Here is a 19787-nt window from a genome sequence, read left to right on the forward strand (position 1 = left end):
TTAAAATGTCTCAGAAAACATCATGAAGGAGGAGGCGGACTCCTTTAAAGTGTCCTCTGCTGGCCTGAGGTTTTTAGTTTTGCCACTTGCTGTTTGTCTAGGAGCAGAACTCCTCGGTGCATCATCTTATTGTTCTGTTTTGTGTTATCCTGCTTTGCACATCTTTCCTGAGTCTGAGATGGCGCAGGGAGGGGCGAAAGTAGGAAGCTCACGAAGGAGAATAATGTGAGGTAAACTGTATTCACGAATATTCTTTTTCTCTTCACCCCAGTTTTCCCTTAAATACAAACCCGCACACAGCCTAGAATCTCAAGCCTTCTCAGTGAACTCTGTCACAGGGGCATTAACCCTTGAGGGAAGGAGAGCACAGTGTAGGGTACCTGTGTTCCCCAGCTCCACAGATCTATGGCTGCACTTAGGGCCCAGCGGCTTTGGAGGACGTTAGGCTGAGTCCTGAGGAGAAAGCGGCTGATGCAGGCGCTTTCCTTGGGGAGCTCCGTGTGCTGGCGGGAGAGCCCAGCAACTTCCTGTGTGTCCACCCACATGTGGCTCCCAGGTGGAGCTGGCAACATCAGGATTTTGGGTGCAGTTCACTGAAGCCCAAGTGTGAAGACCACCTCTTGAAACTCACCTCAGGTGGACAATGCTTTGCAGAGAGACTGGTGAAGATGGCAGTGGCCTGGCAGTCGAAGAGGACAATGGAACAGACTCTCCTTAAAGATCTGCAGTGGTCCTATTCCCAGAGTAGACTGGCTTCACCGTTTGCCTCCTTTGAGCTGATGAAGCAAAAATGTGATTCACAATTGTCCTCAGTGACCACTCTGCGCCCTTACATGCACATTGGCATGTGTGCATGCGAATGAATCAAACGATGCTTTGTTGTTATGAAAACACTGGGAAATGCCAGAGGGGCCATGGACGGTGGTAGGGGATTCAGGTCTGGCTGAGGCCCCTCTGCAGGCTTGGGAGAGGAGCTTCAGGAGTGCAGGGGTGCCCAGGAGCCCAGCTGGCACCCCCGCCACCAGGAAGCACTGATGCAGCACAATGGGACGTGCCTTACTCACGGCAGAGCCCCAAGACATGCTGATTCTCTCTAGCTTCACACTCAGTTGTGCACACACATCTTCACCGCGTGAATATGAACAAGAGGGACACTGGGGGGGCATGGGTAGAAACCAGTACGCCACTGTCCTATGGGGCATTGATTAGGTTTTGAGGAATGTGGACCAGGAAATGAAATCTGGAGAGCTGACATCTGTTTCCTATACTGCCCTTGATCTCCGCGGGACCCTGACATCTGCTTGTCTTGGTGCCTTCTCTGAGATGTGAGGGTTGCACTATGTGGCTTCCCTGTGGTGGGGGCAGAGGTTATGTTTCTGAAGCACTTTCAGCTCTCTGGGGTGTTTCGTAAGCTTAAAAATACTGAAGACCTAAAGTTTAATTTCACCTTTTTATATGGCGCTGGAGGCGCAGTGCTTAAAAGCTTGGCTGCTAACCAAAAAGTTGGCAGTTCGAACCCACCAGCTGCTTCTTGGGAACAGTACAGGGCAGTTCTACTCTGTCCTATAAGGTCACTATGAGTTGGAATTGACTTGACAGCAACGGGTGTGGCTTTTTGGATTTTATCCTTAAAGACCTAAAGGTCCCTGGGTGGCACGAACAGTTTGTGCTCAACTACTAACTTAAAGGTTGGCAATTCAAACCCACCCAGCGATGCTATGGAAGCAAGGCCTGGAAATCTACATCCATAAAGATTACAGCCAAGAAAACCCTATGGAGGAGCTCTATTCTGTAACACATGGATGGGGTCGCCATGAGTCATAATCGACTTGATGGCAACAAGTTGGGTTTGGTTTATTCCTAAAGAGGAGTCCCTGGGTGGTACAGATGGTTAACACTCTCGGCTGCTAGCTGAAAGCTTGGAGATTCAAGTCCACCCAGATGTACCTCAGAAGAATGGCCTGGCAATCTACTTCTGAAAAAATCAGCCATTGAAAACCGTATGGAGCACAGTTCTACTCTGGCACACATGGGGCTGCCATGAATTAGAGCTGACTTGATGTCAACTGGATTTTTTATCCCTAAAGAACCAATGCAAGTGATGGAAAACATTTTTATTGAACCTCATGTATATAGCGAGATGTCGGAAGAGGAGCTGGGCTATTCTTTTAGCGCTTGGGCTGTGTCCACCCAACACCAGCCTCCTAGGTGGAGCCTTCAATCAGCCATCTGTCAATTTTGCTAGAACCACTTTATGTCACACAGCTGCAAAACAACTTATGATTTCATTGTTTCTGGTAATTTCTTTTTGTTCATTGGTCATAATTATTTGGCAAATACAATTCCAACGTCCGTTTGAAAAATTATTTAAAATTCAGCCCGTTGTCTCAGTGTTTTGCTCAGATGTTGCCAACCACCTGGAAGTTTCTGAAATTTCTGAATCTGTTTGTGCTGTCTGGGTTCATGTGGACATTGGCTGAAGCTTTTCACTTTTCCTCAAGTTGTCGCAAAGTTGTATATCACATTTATTCTCGCCCCCAAGCTACACTGACCTCTAAGTCTGTCTTGACTTTTTCTGGCCTATCTCTTGGGTTTTTAGTTCAAGACTAGTGGCTACACTGAGGTCCGGTTTTCTTCGTCTCAGAGTCTGTGAAGTACTTGGCAGTTTCCAGTGGAAAGTAAAGCTTGAATTTCAACCAAAGACAAAGGAGAACAACTGACATAAACATGAAGGTTTTGTTGCATTAGAGAGCAGTCATTGGTATACTTAAATAATTTTAGCATTTCTTTGGGTCTTAAGGGACTAGCCAATTTCAAAAGCACCTGAAATTCCTTTGGGTGTTTTCTTCATAACCAACATTGTCCTTACCTGCTCCTCCTCCATCAACTGCCAAGCTGGTTGGGCTGCAGCGAGCAGGCAGCCAGCAATGGCAGGCTGGCCCAGCTGGTGTGTACCTCCACGTCTGTGGATGTGTCTACACTGGCAGCTTCTGTTGCCAAATGCACTGGCTGCCGGGGTAGCTTCGAAAAGTTATTTTTGACTTTGATCTTTATTTTGACTGTTTATCTTGATGAATAGTCTACTAATCCACCAGACTCTGACTGCAAATGGCAAAAACCCAGCTTGAACTAATTCAAGTCCCAGAACCACTGGCTCATGTAGCCGTACCATGGGAAGGGCTGGGGTGAGCTGGCACAAGCATGCCGAGAACCAGGGCTCTGAACATCATGCAGACTCTCTCTTCCTCTCTGGTCCCTTCTCTGGGTTACGACTGGAGCCCTGGTCACCAGACATTCCAGGACTCCACCTTCACAGCCTTATGACCAGAAAGCCCTGGCAGCACCTCTGGTCCAGCTCCAGCTAAAGCAATTCAAGTGAAAGCCTCCCGGGCTGGCTGGAGCCATATTGTCTGTTACAGGGAGGATTAACCAAAACCAGGTGCCTTCTAGTCGATCCTGACTCATGGCGACCCCGTGTGTGTCAGAGTAGAACCGTGCTCCGTAGGGTTTTTAATGACTGATTTTCTGGAAGCAGATCACCAGGACGTTCTTCTGAGGTGCCCCTGGGTAGACTTGAACCTTTCGTTAGCAGCCAAGTGCTCTGACCATTTCCACCACCCAGGGACTCCAGGGAGGGTTGAGGAGCTTTGGTGGGTAGACAGAAATAACCTACGTCCTTTATATAGTACATTTTGGAGTCTCTGCCTGATAGAGATTTTTGGGTCTTGGAACTCTTTAAAAATTTAGACAAGTGGGACACTTTGGTTTCAATTATTTTTACTTCAGTGAATTCCGAAGACTCTACACCAATTTCAGAGAAAGATGGTGGAGGCTGCAGCTACTAAGGGAGCCCTGACCTCATCTAGGCGTTTGAATGGTGGAGGCTAAACAGGGTAAGACATAAGAGAGGAAAGGTATTTAGATTTTAATTTCTTTAGATTTTGTTATAAGAGAAAGGAGTCTTCACTTCTGAACTTTAAATTTCCCTGTGAATTTTGTAGTGGAAGAGATTTATATTAAAATTGGGACATTTTTAGATTGCTGGTATTGTATTATGAGAATTTCAGATAGATCTGAATTCCTTTTGTCATTTAATCTTGTGGTTTAAATTCTGGTGAGCTATTTTGGACAACACGAGCTGGGCAAAATGGGGCACTGGAATAGAATAGGCTGGCAGTGGAATTGTGGATTTTCAGCCTAGAGTTCAGCTTGTACTTAAAAAATTTATCCTACTCATTTCAGAGAAGGAGAGAGAGGACTCCCTGCCTGTAACCCAGGAAGACATGTGATGGGACAGTGGTTGGTACTGGGGAGGCTCCTGAAGGTGGGCAAGTGGTCCTGGTGATCACCCTGGGTCGGCAGCCACAGCTTGACCACAGGTTTGATGGGCATGCCCTGTGGGGTCAAAGAACAGCCCACTGGGGAATGGTAAGGGAGACTTCCATTTCCCCTCCTTGGGTATCAAGGGGAAGTTGCCAGAGTGGCCCGTCCAGCCTCTTTCCTTGTCCCATTCCCTCCACTCATGCTGTGAGCTGTGTCCATTGCGGGTGTGTGAGAGTCTGACCTCCAGTGGTCCACTTCCTCTACCTGGCGGTGGTAGTGGATTAGAAGCCACGGGCATATGAGTTTCCTCTTGGGGTCTGCATTCCTGTAGGAAGGATCCCTTTTGCTCCACTCCTGCTTCCATGAGTCTGCACCCTGGATTCATGGTCAGGCCTGTTGCTGTCTGTTCCCACCCTGTGAGGCAGGTGTCTGGGTGGTCTAATCTGTAGGTTCAGCTCTCTCTTCTGTGTTCACCTGAAGGCCCAGAATTGGACCGTAGGAAGTAGGGGAAGGAGGAAGCATGATGGTGATCTCATGTTAGAGCCACATTCTCCAAACCGATGACTTTATTCATAATAAAGTCTGATTCCTTATCAGTGACAAACCTGATATTTTCATTTCATCTGACCTGTTATCTATTTTCTCAGGTAGATTTTGAACTCAAATTGGTTTTGAACTCAAATGTGCGTAACAAGGACTTTTGTGCCCCACCTGCTTCAAGTTCAGTAAAAGCTCCTTCATACATTTAGTCAGGTCAAATAGAATCAACATGGTATTTGTTATTTATCAGAGCAGTAGAAACATATAGGCCTTTTTTTATTACTTGCCCAAATATATTCCATTTGCTGTTTAAGATAGACATATGGGTTCTAAGGTTGTGTATGACCATGAATTTTGAGATCGAAAGAGTAACTCAAATCTAGTTTTCGAACCTGATTTTTAAATCAACTCAAGCTGGTTTTTGGTTATTTGAATAATGTTCACCAATAAATATTTGGTTAAAAAAACTTAAAAAAGAAAGAGTACTTGTTTTTCTTGCAGCTACTGTATTGCATCAGGAAATTACAAATCAGAAAATATTTGGCTGTGTGAATTCAATATTTTTTGGATGGATTTATCTGTCTCAGCTATGGGTTTTAGCTTTTTTATGTAATTACGTGTATGATGGCTCTGTATCAGTACAGCACAGCCATTAAAAGCTCTAAACATGCTTATCAACTGTGGTTTTATTTCAAGATGGTAGATTGACTATAAATCTAACTTAAAATATTCATTCATTCATCTGATATTTATTCAATGATGACTAAGCCCCCAGCCCTGTAGCGGTGGAGCACAGTTGCCTAAAATTGGTCAACTTCAGAAGTTATAATGGAGCAAATACAAAGGAAGCGTGCCAAGTGGGAGACAGTTCTTTCCCTTTTCTCTCCTGGGCTGGTAGTTCTCTTATACTCTTCTGGGCTTTTACCATCCATTTCTCTTCCTTCCTGCATTTACCTGCCTGGGAAACTTAATGAAGTAATCATATGTCATTGAAAACAAAGTAAAATAAAACAAAGAAACGACAACAATCAACAAACAAAAACCAGAAACCCGACTTTGGGTCCAGGAAGATTCAGTTACTATTTTGAATCCCAGTCTCTGAAGCAGGTTTTCTCCATGAGTTGTATCATGATTGGATTAGTTTTACCATTAATCCATCTGATCAACTGATTCTGAGCTTTCTTTCTCTTTATTCTGAGAAATAGCCCTTAACAAAGTGCCCTTTCTAGGAAACATATTTATTTTTGTCCTTTGTGAATATGCCTGTCCACTTAGTGATGACTCTGAACACCGAATTTTGACGCTTGAATGGGTGGTCATGATGTCTGAACCAAGATATTGAGCAGTAAGGCATTGAGTTTAATCTTGAACAAGTTCAGTTTGAAACTCACATGGGGCTAGTGAATGTGCAGTCAGGAATATTGGTCTGGAATGGTTAGGCCACAGATAGACAAGTGCAAGTCCTCTGTACCGTTACTAGTGGAAGCCTGTGTACCATCCCACACCCGCCACCCCAAAGAAGCCTTGGAATGGGTCCTCCTTCCGTCTTTGGGGGCCAGGCCAGCTTCTTCAGAGACTTTGAGTCTCAGGGGAAAAAGGAAGGTCTGGAGATTGGTATGATTCCTTGGACAGCTTTGTACCTAAAGCCTTGAAGGACTGGGATGGTTCTAGTTCTTCTTCAGACTTTCAGTTTAGTCTTGATTCATAGATCTTCCTCATGGACCAAGACTCAATAGGGGTCTCGGAATTGAAATAGGACTTAAGGAGGTTGTCTCAATCAACAACTAAAGAGTTTCTCCTAAAGTCATAGGAGAGGCCACCAACAGCAGCTGATGGATTGAATGTGGCATGCGTGCACACGTGTGTATGCGTGCATGCACATGTGTGTGTATGTACAATGTATGTGTGTGTGCACTCATACATATATGCATGTGTGTGCATGTGTGCACTGTGTATATATGGGTGTGTGTATGTATGTACATGTGTGTGTTTGGGTGTGTGTGCCTTTCCTCACACGATGTTTTTTTGAAAGTTTAATGAATCATCAATCAATATAAAAATTAGAAGATTTAACTCAAAAGTCGTGATTTCTATTTCTTAGGAAAAAAAAGTCAGAATATCTGATGATATTGGGCTTGAATTCCTTTTTTCAACAGGTATCTGAAATGAAACTGTGGCTTTAAATGGAATGTACTCCCTTCTTTTTGCCATAGTATGTCTTCATCTATTTGCTTGATCTTCCTGGTCCTTGTAGGCTTTTGGGTTTGAGACCCCTGGGTTGACCTCATTAGTCTAAGTCCTCCTGACATCTTTTCCCACAATCAATCAGCCGTTTACGTGAGCACCTAGTATGCGGTCAGGCCTGTGTGCCAAGAGAGATGCCAGGTGAGGCTAGGCAGTTCAGGTGTCATGTACATCCACTGTGATGCTTGGGCTCTGGAGACATTGGTCAAGCCAGGCTGGCCCTGAGAACTTTGCTCTGGACTCAGGCTCTGCGAGGAGGTTCATCAGCTCTAGGAATCCTTGAGGCCATCCTGGGGAAGTTGAAGACCCTCTAAGGGCAGGCACTGCAGATCCACTGTAATCTTGGTATGCATCCTTGCTTGAGCAGACCCTCATACATACATTGACCCTTAAGCGAATTGGCTTCCTGGGACCTTCTTGGATAAAACCTGGAGTTTGGAGTCAGATCAAAGTAAGAAATATAGGAGTTGACTGCGCCCTTTTTTTCATTCCCAGACATACCAATAGAGGTCTTGTGGGAGCTATGACCCAGAAATGTCCAGCCTGGCAATTGCCTAGGAATAGCTTTGGCTGGATGCCTAAAAGATCACCAAAATACCGTTTTTGTCACCAGGTACCTGACAAAATATTCTTGAATCTGGACAGAGGTTACTGGTATGAACTATGAAAATGACTCGTGGTATAAAATTCCTTGTCATAGCACAAGCTCACTGGCTTCCTCCATCTGTCTGGAGCATCTTACCATCTGTCTGTGTTCACAAAGGCAGCCTTGCATGGGTGGAGATGGGCAGGACACAGACAGGAAATTCTTTTCATTTAACCTAAAATCCCTTAGTCTGCAGTGCAAGCTCTTGTCCTCATTTTGCATCCTGTGGAAATGAAAGAAAAAAATTGCGTGTCCAAACCTCACCTGCCATGCATGCTTCAGTCCTGGGAAGTCACCTCCCCTCTCTGTGTCACCTTGGTTAGGGTACACAATTCTTTTTGTGCTAAGTTTGGATTTGTCCTTTTCTCTCGAGCAAGACAGTTTTTGAGGTATTTAGAGGCACACCAGGGCATAGTGGTTAAAGAGCTTGGCTGCTAACCAAAAGGTCAGAAGTTCAGATCCACCAGTCTCTTCTTGGAAACCCTATGGGGAAGTTCTGCTCTGTCCTATAGGGTTGCTATGAGTTGGAATCAACTCGATGGCAATGGGTTTGTTTTTTTTGGTTTGGAAGAAAGCCCCGGCGATTTACTTCTGGAAAACCAGCCATTGAAAACCCTATGGAACACTGTTCAACTCTGTTGGAATCCACTCAAAGGCAACTGGTGGCTTAAAGCTTAAAAGAGGTACCTAGTATCCTTCTTCTTTAGATGAAAAAATTACAAACTATCACAAAAGATTATGTACTTTAAATAGCAGAGAGGACAGTCTCTCCTTTAAGCTTCTAAAAACACTTACAAATAAATAAGGAACCACTTTGCCATATTTCATCTTTGAGCTACCATAACACAGGTCCCACAACGCAGAACCTAAAGGGCAGCCCAAAGACACTGAAATCCCAATCACACCCCTTGTGCCTTTATTTTACATTTAAGGAATGAGGTCATCAAGACCCTCAAAAAGATGATCAGGGATAGAACAAACTGTCATGTTTCTATGTTACTGCGGCATAATCTAAGCTCACGCACCCTTGCCTTGCCCCTGCCTGGAATGATTGTTCCGTGGATAGCTGTCGGCTTAGTGCATTCCCTCAGAGCTAAAGGCAAGGGGGGCTCAATGGGAAGAACAGAAAAACAGAGAAGAGTGTCTTTTTTCTAGACTTCCTGTTCTTATTTTCATCTAATTCTTTTTGAGCTGGTTATGGTTGATGTTCACTAAGAAATATAAAAAATGACACCAATTAATACCAAAGTTGATGGCAGTGGCAGGGGATGAAAATCAAGTCCTAATCAAGTCACTGTAGTATTTTCTTTATCTGAGCCAATCTGTGTGTGTGTGTGTGTGTCTGGGGAGGTGGGCAAAGGAGATACTGCTATATTGGCCTAAGGCTTTTGCAGAAACTTAAATTGAGGACTGATTTTACAAGAAGTTGAACTGCAAGGCTGCCTCTATGGTATGATTTCAGGGACCCCCAGTGGCTTTATGCTCAAAAATGACCTTCATCAGGTACCTCTCCCAGACCTAAATGTCACTATCAGACAGTCATTCGTTTGGTTTACAGTTTTGTGGCATGAATGCAAACACCCCCACGAGACGGCACATCCTTCACTTATTCCACACCTTCCAGAGAGGAGGCACCCAGCGCAGGGTGAAGGGACTGCAGGTGGGGCCCGAGCGCCCCCAGAGAGAAAATGGGTGGTGGGGGGAGGTGGTGGTAGCAAACACTAACTGTGGCAGCCTCATAGTTGGTTTTGTGACAGTAGTCACTACCTAAACTAACTAGCTTTCAATGGATTTATTGATCATTGATGACCAGGAATAGATTCTGAGGGTCCATGGGCTGTGGGAAGAGTCAGATAAAGCTGAGTTAGTATTTGACTCCAGCACTGAGGTGGCCTTTTGACTCTGTTCCAGGCCATGGTTTCCTGATCTATAATGTAAAACAAAACCCATTGCCACCGAGTCAATTTGACTCATACAGACCCTATAGGACAGAGAAGAACTGGCCCATAGGGTTTCCAAGGCTGAAATCTTTATGGAAGCAGACTGCCACATCTTTCTCCCATGGAGTGGCTGGTGGGTTCAAATGGCCAACCTTTCAGTTAGCCCCTGAGTGCTTAATCACTGTGCCACCAGGGGTCCTATTTGTAATATGGGGGGAGGTAAATGATTTCTCCCATGGCTTGTGTTATGGGCACCTCATGCAATGGCATGAATTTAAGGGCTTAGTGCAGCAGGAGACATATGCTGGACCCTCAGTAAACCTCCTTTTCTGTCCATTTGCTTTCCCGTGTCTATGTGTTTTCGAGTAGATGTACAGCATCTTCTCTTTTTCTCAACATCCAAGTCTTGGCAAGGCAGTGATGGTGTGGAGCCACACGGCGTAACGGTACTGGATCAGTGGCTAGAGGAGAAAAACAAACTCACACGTGGACAGACTTGGGAAGTCTGATTTGAGCAGGCAGAGTGAAAGATATTCACTAGATTTGGGCAACCCAGGGACTTCGGAGGTCTTGCCCCTTTGCCCTTAATTACTTTGTCCATCTTATCAGAGTCCTTGATGGTTTTGAGTTGGCTCTCCTTCTGCTGGGCTGGTGCAGCCATTTGAATCTGAATTCAGCTGTAACTTGGAAATTGTTCTATGCTGTGTCCAAAGATAAATGTGAGGCGTATCGGGGAAGAACAGCATGTGTTTAAGCTGTTGTTCTTTTCCGCGATCAGTGATAAAAGGAAATCGTTGTCTGGCATAGGTAGCTGTGTTCTGATTGAATCACTGGTGCTTAATAGGAGTGTGACAAATGACAGTGTTTGGATTTTCCATGTTTCACATTTCAGGATGCCTGTTCAAGATCTAACTATCCTTTAAAAAGATGTGGAATTGAACTGTGAGGTAAAGCACTATTTTCATATTCATTAGTTTTCTTCACTCGGAGAAACACCCAACCACAAACCTCCCTTCGCCACATTTCCGGATACCTTGCTTTGCTTCTGTGCACCTCAGTGTGAGATATTTGGTTCCTGGGAATGATTTCTGTGCTGAGAGAATTAGGGACTGCAACTAGAAGAAGGGAGTTGGGCAGATGGAGAGAAGGAGGAGAGGTTTTTGCAGTGAGGCTTTGGGAGTAATAAGGGAAACTGAGGGAAATGAACCCCAATCCTTCGGCAAAGAAAACCCTGGAAAGGAAAGATATATGAAAATTATTGAAGAGTAGCCATTACTGCTCATTTTAAAGGCGCAGAAAGTCACAGGTTTGCTATCTTCATATTTTCACCTTAGCAACCCCAAAACAGGCGGGCTTCTGTAAGCTCATTTGCAACTCAGATTTCCCCAGAGGGCATTTCTTACCCTGACGTCCCCTGTCCTGGGGTTCAGGCTCCTCACCTGTGAAGCTGAAGAGGGAGTGCTTTGTGGGTTTTGGCTGAGACCATACTCTACCATCGTGGCTTTGGTTCTGATATGGACACTCTTTCTCTAATGCTTTGAAAACCATCACATTCACGCTCTTTTTTCCATCCCTGGAATTTCTCCAAGCAGGGTCTCAGGAGTTGTCTTCTCTGCTAACCCGTTTTCCTCCAGAGCAGAGGGGTGGTTTGGGGAGGAACTATTGATGTATTCTAGAGCCATCTGTACTTACTCTGCTCAGGATTTTCATTCAGTCTTAAAATCACATACTAACCATGTATGTGCCATCATGAAACACAGTCCCTGCCCTTCTTTCTTCCATGAGTTTACAAGTTCATTTCTGTTAATGTTACTAAATTTAAAGATTTTTGTTTTATTTAGGTTACCTTTTTTTCCTTTCCTGAGAGTGCTTTGTACATTGAATAGTCTTTTCAGACTCAAGCTTGCCCAAAGTTTATTGAAATGTGGCACGAATATTTAGCATATATTTACGTAATGTTACTTTACAACATCAGTTACATAGGGAGCTGAGAGATCGTGTTTACTACATGTCACGCTTCATTTTGATTATTTTTGAAAATCAGGAGGTTTTTTTTGGACCCCAAGACTTAAGATAAAAAAGTAATTGTGCTTCTTAATCACTTGTTTTTCTTCTTTTGGCCCAAAATATCAAAATATTTAAATTATGTGTATGTGGATAAAACCAGGGTTTACCTCCCTTTTAAACTGTTAATAACCTTGATTTGTTTTCCCCATGGAAGTGAATAATTCGGTTGGCTCACTTTGAATACAGTGAATATTACTTCTCAACCGTGATAGCTTTATGCTATTCTTCTCAGAGGTATTTTAAAGATATTGTCCAACTGTACCATACAAAATATATTCACTACATGAATGCCTCTAAAGAATATGTCAGGTTATTAGTTTGTTATTCTTGCAACAATGAGGCAACATAATCAAGGGAGAGAATGCCTAGAGTGTAATTTCATTTTTGATTTAAATTTACCACCCACAGTTATCCAAAATACATAAAAGCTTGTGGGTTTGGTATGTTTGTTTTCCTGTTATAGAGTACTGATGTCCAAATATGACTGTACTTAAAGTCTTGAGGATCAAACAGATTAGAAAATATTTACTTTTTTGCTAATGGTATCAGACAATATTGGAAAAAATTCGTTTTCCCAATGTGCCATTGCCGTCGGTTGATAGTTGCGCTGTTTGCTTAGTTGATCGCCCTCTGAAGCCAAGGAATGTGAGGCTGCTGTCCACTAAAATGGGCCTGAAAGTCACGTGGGAGCCACCCAAAGATGCTGCCAGTAGACCCGTGGAGCATTACAACATTGCCTATGGGAAGTCACTGAAAAGCCTTAGCTACATCAAGGTGAATGCGGAGACATCCTCCTTCCTTATCGAGGATGTGGGTAAGTGACGTGTGACCTTGTTCCTAGCAGGATGAGCTGTCAACCAACATTCTCAGTTACATTCTTGGGATAGCTGTTTGTGGTCTTGCCTCAGAGCACCTAGTGGTTGTTTGGGAACAGGCAGCCAAGTCCAGAGAGGCTCCTCATGGGTGCTGTTGTTTAAAGTCCTTCACCTTAGCCTCTGGGCTTTCCCGTCATGCATTTTAATTCTTCAGTATCCCCGGCTCTCTCTCTCTCCAAATTGATGTTGGAAACAATTTTTAGTTTCTGAATGGGCTTTGGCAATGTGTTGATCCTTTTTATCTCATAGGAACTTGACTATTGGATAACTTATAACCTAATGTTGGAATTTGTAATTTATAAAACCATTAGGGAGTACTCAAGTAATACGTCCCTGAAAGGTGTGTGTGATATGTCATCCTTAGCCATATCTGGTTCAAAGGTGTAATTCCCACCCCCCCGCCCCCCATTACATTTACTTCTGGAAGTGTAGAATCTTCTGAATTTTGCCTAAATATCTTGTAAGTGCAGATGTAGGTGGTCTTAAACCTAGGCGTTGAGCTGCTTCCTCTGGATCCTCTATCTTCTGCTTTTTTGATCCCAGCAGCCTCGAACTCCATTTATTTTACCACCTTCTTGTGGTCCAGCCTTAAGATGGATCATAGGAGGTAACAGAAGTCAGCACCTATGAACACTATGTCCACCCCCACCCCGTGCCAAGTTAGCATCTTGCCACCTTCTTTCAGTGGTTCGTAACCAGCTTGTGGCTCCTAAGCTCTGCTCCCCTGATCACAGATTATCACACCCTTCCTTCTCTGCCCCCTGTTTGTGATACGGCCGGTACTCTCTGGGTGACAGCAGGAAATGCAGACAGGGAGATCAAGGAGGCCAGATTCCCTTCCTCACGGTTTCAAGCAAAAGTACGTATCTTGGAAGCTCTTATCACTGTGCCCCCCACCTTCCAGCTCTGAGGTTCACTGGAGATTCTGTCAGGCTGAAAGTCATATTTGCTTGCTCGAACCTTAGGCTGTTATGATTGCTACAGAGAAGAAACACACGTGTGAAGAGAGCTGCAGAGCTCACTGAAAAACAGAGTGTCTCCCAAGCAACATGGGAGCCCTGCTGGCTTAGTGGTTAAGAGCAGTGGCTGCCAACCAAAAGGATGGCAGTTCATATCCAGCAGTTGCTCCCTGGAAACTCTATGGGGCAGTTCTACTCAGTTCTATAGGGTCACTATGAGTCAGAATCGACTTGACAGCAACAGGTAACTCTACAGGAATCAGAGACATGTGGATTACATTTCTTTGAAATACAAGTAATCTCAGAGCGAACAGAGAAAGTGCCTGACGGAGCATGATTCTGCAGTTTATCTGAACCCAGAGCATTTCCCAATTAGTCTGGCAGATCATGCCAAACCCTAAATGCCACCAGCCCTGCCATCGTCAGGCAGAAATTAGACCAGCTTTGAGAGCAGTAGGCATCCAAGATGGTGTCAGCTAGGTCGCTGTTCCTGGGCCTCTGGCTTAAGGAGGGAAATTCTGTTGAAGGAATGCTTCTCACTCTGAGGAAGGTAATGGACATGACTGCCTTTGACAGAACTAACTCTTACCTCTCCAACCCTCCATCCCCTCCAATGCCCATAGACTTTCTTCTCTTCAAGGAATTGACATCTCCACTTACCTTTCACAAGACACTAACTGATTTTGAGGAAAACCAGCACTATAGAGTTTTGATTTTAGAAGTTGCAAGTGCAGGGTGCGCTCGCTTTGTAATATTGCATCTTGGTTTCCTTTCGCATCCTGACAACTTCAGGAATTCAGCCAGAGATTGCTACCATTTGACCTCGACCTCTAGATGCAATTCAAAAAGTGAAGTCCAATCTTTTTGAGTTAGCATGTCCAAGATTCCGTGAAATATTTTGCCAACTTTTTCTTGACATGGTCAAAGAAAATGTGTAGACATAGTAAGGGGGACATGTTATTTTGCAAAGGAGAAAATTTCATGAATCATTATGTATTGAATTTATTAGGTATTGCATCCTGTGTGCTAAGCCCATAGTTATGTTGACTTTTTCTTATTATTTTCTGGAGATTTCTATTTGGAACTTCTATGGGGGAATATTATTTATAGTTACTGACACTGTCTGTTAAAACTGCTATTTAGTGGACAGTGCATTCCTATTCTTTACTTTGATTTCACATTAAAAAGCTTTTAACGTTGACTGCTCATGAATCCAGATTTATTACACATACCATGTACTTTGTACCTAATAAATTTTGTTTTCTTTGGGTCAGGTGTATTTTCGTGAATAAGAGGAATATGAGTGATTTTTGATGAAAGAGAGAAAAGAGAGAGAGCCAAAGCTATAGTTAGGTTTGTGAATTAATTCAAGTTTTTACATTTTGTTATAACTTGTATAAGGAAGATGGCTAGTGAATCAAACTATGTCATTCTTGGCGATGTGAAATGGTAGCTTGATATGAACCATATATTTCAGAGCCGGGGGTAGTGTACTTTGTGCTGGTTACTGCAGAAAATCACAGTGGAGTGAGCCGTCCAGTTTACAGAGCTGAAAGTCCACCTGGTAAGTCTTATCTAGAACTAGAGGCTATGTTTTTGTTACTTGGATTGGACTAGACATCCCTTCTTGCTTCTTCAGCTCAATACCAATTGTCAATTATTAAAGAATTCCCAAACAAGAAGTTTTTATACTTGTCTAAAAAGTCAAAAGATAGAAACTAGAGAGACTGACCTCTTCTTTTAAGGTAATTTTAATGTAGGTTATTAGCATTTTGTCTGAAAATTTTAAGTATTCACTAGACAAAGCAATGTGCAAAAGACCAAACTATTGTCCAGCTTAGGTGCCCAGTCACTCATATGGCCTGGACAGACCCTTCTGATGACTATTGAAAAGATCATTTAAATGTACATTAGGGATGTGCTGACATGTGGAAAATCCAATAGCCCTTGTTTCTAACTATCGAGTTGCATTTTCCTAATTTAGGAGGTGAATGGATCAAGATTGATGGTTTTCCCATTAAGGGTCCAGCACCACTTAATGAAACCGTCGCAGGTACTCTTCGCTCATTTGGTTCATGTCTTCACTGAAGCACAGTCTGTTGAGAGGGCTGTGCTTCTTTCCCACACGTGTTCTTACAAACCTTCATGGAGTTCCCATCGCTACACTAACACACGTGCCACACAGTCTTGTCAGCTGTCCTGCACCTGCTGTACCAGAATGCAGCCAGTGTTGCTCATCTCTCACTGTTCTTTCATGGTCTGGTGTTGGGGAATGTCTTGTCTGCATCTCTTTATTTGTAATCTTGGATGCTGTTGCCCTGGTAACAGGCAAATATGGTGGTTGAGATGGCAGTACTGGCCTGATTAGGATATTTAATACCTCCTTTTTTTTTTTTTTTCCACTTGTGAATGGCATCAGTGAATGTGACCTACCAAACAGTGGCTTTTATGGGCAAATACGTTACACCAAGTCTTGTTCTGTTTTCTTAAATCCTTGGGGTATTTTGTGATACACTAGATAACTTGCCTTCCATCTCCGCCTCATATTTGTATGTATGTTTTATCATTTTGATGTCATTTGGTCATATTGTTTTACTTATTGAGGGGAGTGTTGACATTTTCTTGTGTGTTTCTTGAATCTGTTTAATTCGTGTTGAAAAGGTAATGCAAAATGAATACAGTTATTTTAGAGTGTGGCTGGGTAATATTTCAAAGAGCTATGTTTTATTTTTGTGTACAGTGTTTTTAAATAAATAAGTCTGGAGTTATTGTTGAGAGGAAGGTGAGTATGGTGAAGCCAATTACTATAATCTGTTCTCAGATCAGATTTGATGGGTTTTCAAAGTCCTTTTTATATGAAAAGGAGGTGGAAGAACAAAACAGAAAAGGAAAGTGGTTTGTGAGAAAAGATGAGATGTTTTTGTTCAAATATGCATGCTGTAAGATGATTGTGGAGCATTATAATGGAAATGTAGGTGATTGGGATCGAAAGTTGGGAAAGAGAAGTAAAAGATTAGACATGGATTTAGGAGTCACGAGCTTTTGGGTTGGGTTTCTTAAGTAATTAATTTCTTACGAGTTCTTAAATAGAAACACTAAGGAGTATGTTTCTCACCTTTATGACTAACCATATGTCACAGAAATCCTGGGAATCAGAGATTGGAGACAATTATGCTCCAACTCGCTATTGGTTTTATACACTGTAAATATTTGTACTAATTTAACTTCTCTCTGCAGAAGCCTTTGTGGGCCCTGGTTGGACAAAGAGTTCTTGCTATACTACATGATATTACATTTGTCATACATTATGTTAAAAAAAGATACCAGAAGAAATTGCTAGCTGAAAATGTTTGCAGCATATGGTACAATGTAGAACTTAAAAAAAACAGAAAACAAAACAAACAAAAAAAAGGATATCCAGAATGAATAGAGTTGGTTCTAGAATTCCGGAAGAAATTATGAATAATTTATGAAAAATTATCAATATGTGATCCACATGCATCTATATCTTTTTTTATAAGGCTTGGAGAGTAGACTATGATATTATTCTGAGAGATGGTTAAGTATATGATAATCCTGCCAAACAAAAGAAGGATTCTGAATTCCACGTGTCTTCATTCAAAAGAAGAAATCTGTCCTCAAAATGGAGACATTGGCACTGGCACCTGGAGTAAGGTCCAAAGGGGCTTAGTGCTTCGACAACATCTTTGCCAAGAAGAATGTTCTTCTAGTGTTTTATTTGTACTGGGGGAAAACCCATTCATTTATTCCTCTAGAAACAGTGACTTAGTTTAAATTCCAGAAAGCCCCCTTTTGCTGGCTTAGACCTCTGAAACACATCGTCTTTACCTAAAAATAGGACTTTAGCTCTTAATTCATTCAAGAAGTCTGTGATCTTCCAGGCACAGTTCTAGGTGAACAAGATAGACAAGAAAAAAAAAAAAAGACAAGGGCTCTTCTTAATGATGTTTGTGTTCTAGTGGGAAAGAAAGGCAATAGATGAATAAACAAAAATTAATGCATGGTATCATAAATTATTTGGAAAATAAACAAGGCACTGTGATACAGAATAAGCAGGGTGAGGGAACTGGGAGTTTGGGAGCCTGGGAGGCGCTGATAAGATAAATGGTGGCAGCAGACTGAAGCCCTACATTGGGGTAAAGCCACGAGAGGAAGGGGAGGGCATACGAGGTAGCCCTGGAGGTGGGTGAAGCGTTAGAAATTCTCAGATGGGTCGCTCATCCAAATATGAAACATTAGGAATCAGAAATTGATGGGACTAAGCAAAAATGCGACTTCTGGGCAGATGTTTTGGCTTCCTCTGTGAATAGCCCATTTCATAAGTCTTAGAAAGTTTTTTTTTTATATTTAATGTACAGTCCCTCCTGTTGGGATGTAAGTCCATAGCGCCATGTTCTCTTCCAGGGAAGACATACCTCATTCACGTGTTTGAACACTGTTATTTAGCTTCTCTGAAGACTTCCTTTTCCCAGTTGTTTAGGTCTTTTCTGGGACTGTATTTGGGGTTATATGGTAGTGGACAGACATAGGCAGATGCTGGGAGGAGTCAGGACAGATGGACTCAATCCAACTCTGCTGCCAAACAGCCCAGGGACTCGGCTAGGCCAGTTACTCTACTTTCTCTAAGTCCCCCATCTGGAAAATAAGTGTTGGATTCTGGTTAATTTTAGCTCTGTATATGATCATACATATTTTTAATAACAATTGATCCACCCAACCATAATCATATACACTGTTCACACCTGAATGCCTGGCTCGGGCTTGGGATTGAGGCCCTGATGCTCAGCTCAGGAATGAGCAAGCTCCTCTCTTCTCTGCCTGTTAGATGCCTCAGCTGTAAAATGATGGTACCCGACAAGAAGTTTTCTAAGGTTTCTTTCAGCTTAGAAGTTTCATGAACCTGTGACACTAAGTGAACTGATGCCACTTCTTTTCATGAGTGATCCCAAGCTTCATGAGCAATTGGGAACCACTTGTATTACTGAAAAATGGTTATATACCTGTTTCTTCACCCTATTTTGGATGTTTTATGTCAGCAAATTAAAAAATCATATTCCAAACCCAGCAAAACCAAACCTGTTGCCATCACGTTGATTCTGACTCATAGCAACCCTACAGGACAGAGTAGAACTGCCCCATAGGATTTCCAAGGAGCGGCTGGTGGATTCAAACTGCCAACTTTTTGGTTAACAGCCGAGCTCTTAACCACTGTGCCACCAGGGGAAGAAAAAACACTGAGTCGTAGTTTCTGTGTGTTGGGTATGTGTCTGAACACACATAAGGTGCACTGAATAAGGACTCACGTCCAATGATAAAGGAGTAAATGCCTCTCCCAGGGGCCCCGTCTGTGCACTGTGTCCCTTCTGTATTTGCATTGGAGGGAGTTCTGCCAAAGGAGCCAATGGAGACTGTGTGTTAAACTGATGTATGTCAATGTCACTTTGGCAAAAAGTGCCAGCACAGCGACCCAATCGGTGAATCCATGAACAACACTGCTGCTTTAGGGGCTACACTGAGTAACCCTGGAGACAAGACCACAGGCTCCTGCGTGCCTCACTTGTGCTTAAACTTCATTCAAATTTTTTATGAATTTAATATGAGTCAGACTATCATCTTTTTCTAATAGTCTTTTTTTTTTTTTTTTTTTTCTATAGCAGTTTCAGGTTTACAGAAAAATTGTGCTGGAAATACAGAGACTTCCCATATGTCCCCTCTCCTCCTTGCACAGTTTCTCCATCATTAACACCTTGCATTTATGTGGTACATTTTTTATATTTGATGGGCTGATACTGATGCATTATTATTAACTAAAGTCCATAGTTTAGGGTTCACTCTTTGTGTTGTATAGTCACAACTACACAACATTTTCCAAATGCATATCATGAATCCACCTTTATAGTATCATAGTTTCACTGCCCTAGAAGTGCCCTGTGCTTCACTCATTCATCCCTCCTCTCTCCCCCTGAGTCCCTGGAAGCACTTTCACTGTCTTTATAGTTTTGCCTTTTCCAGAATGTCATATGGATAGAATCATATAGTAATGTAGTTTTTTTAGATTGGCTTCTTCCACTTAGCAATAGGCACTTAAGGTTTCTTCATATCTTTTCATGGCTCGATAGCTCATTTCGTTTTATTGATGAATAATGCTCCATTGCATGGAAGTACTACAGTT

General features: G+C 42.7%; 1 protein-coding gene across 3 annotated transcripts in view; it reads left to right on the top strand.

Moving 5' to 3' along the window:
* FNDC1 (fibronectin type III domain containing 1) overlaps positions 1-19787 on the top strand; it is a 119138-nt gene that overhangs the window by 20549 nt on the left and 78802 nt on the right. Inside the window, exons 1-3 of one of the 3 annotated variants that reach the window (XM_064292892.1) lie at positions 12374-12574; positions 15072-15158; positions 15579-15647. The exons of the other annotated variants lie outside the window; for them this stretch is intronic. Of the exons in view, the coding sequence (XP_064148962.1) occupies positions 12427-12574; positions 15072-15158; positions 15579-15647 (304 nt within the window). The 5' untranslated portion in view covers positions 12374-12426. Of the gene's footprint in view, positions 1-12373; positions 12575-15071; positions 15159-15578; positions 15648-19787 lie in introns of those variants that run through there. 3 annotated transcript variants of the gene reach the window in all.

This window comes from Loxodonta africana, chromosome 1 (genome assembly GCF_030014295.1).
Source record: "Loxodonta africana isolate mLoxAfr1 chromosome 1, mLoxAfr1.hap2, whole genome shotgun sequence".
In the NCBI taxonomy this organism is placed as follows: Eukaryota; Metazoa; Chordata; class Mammalia; order Proboscidea; family Elephantidae; genus Loxodonta; species Loxodonta africana.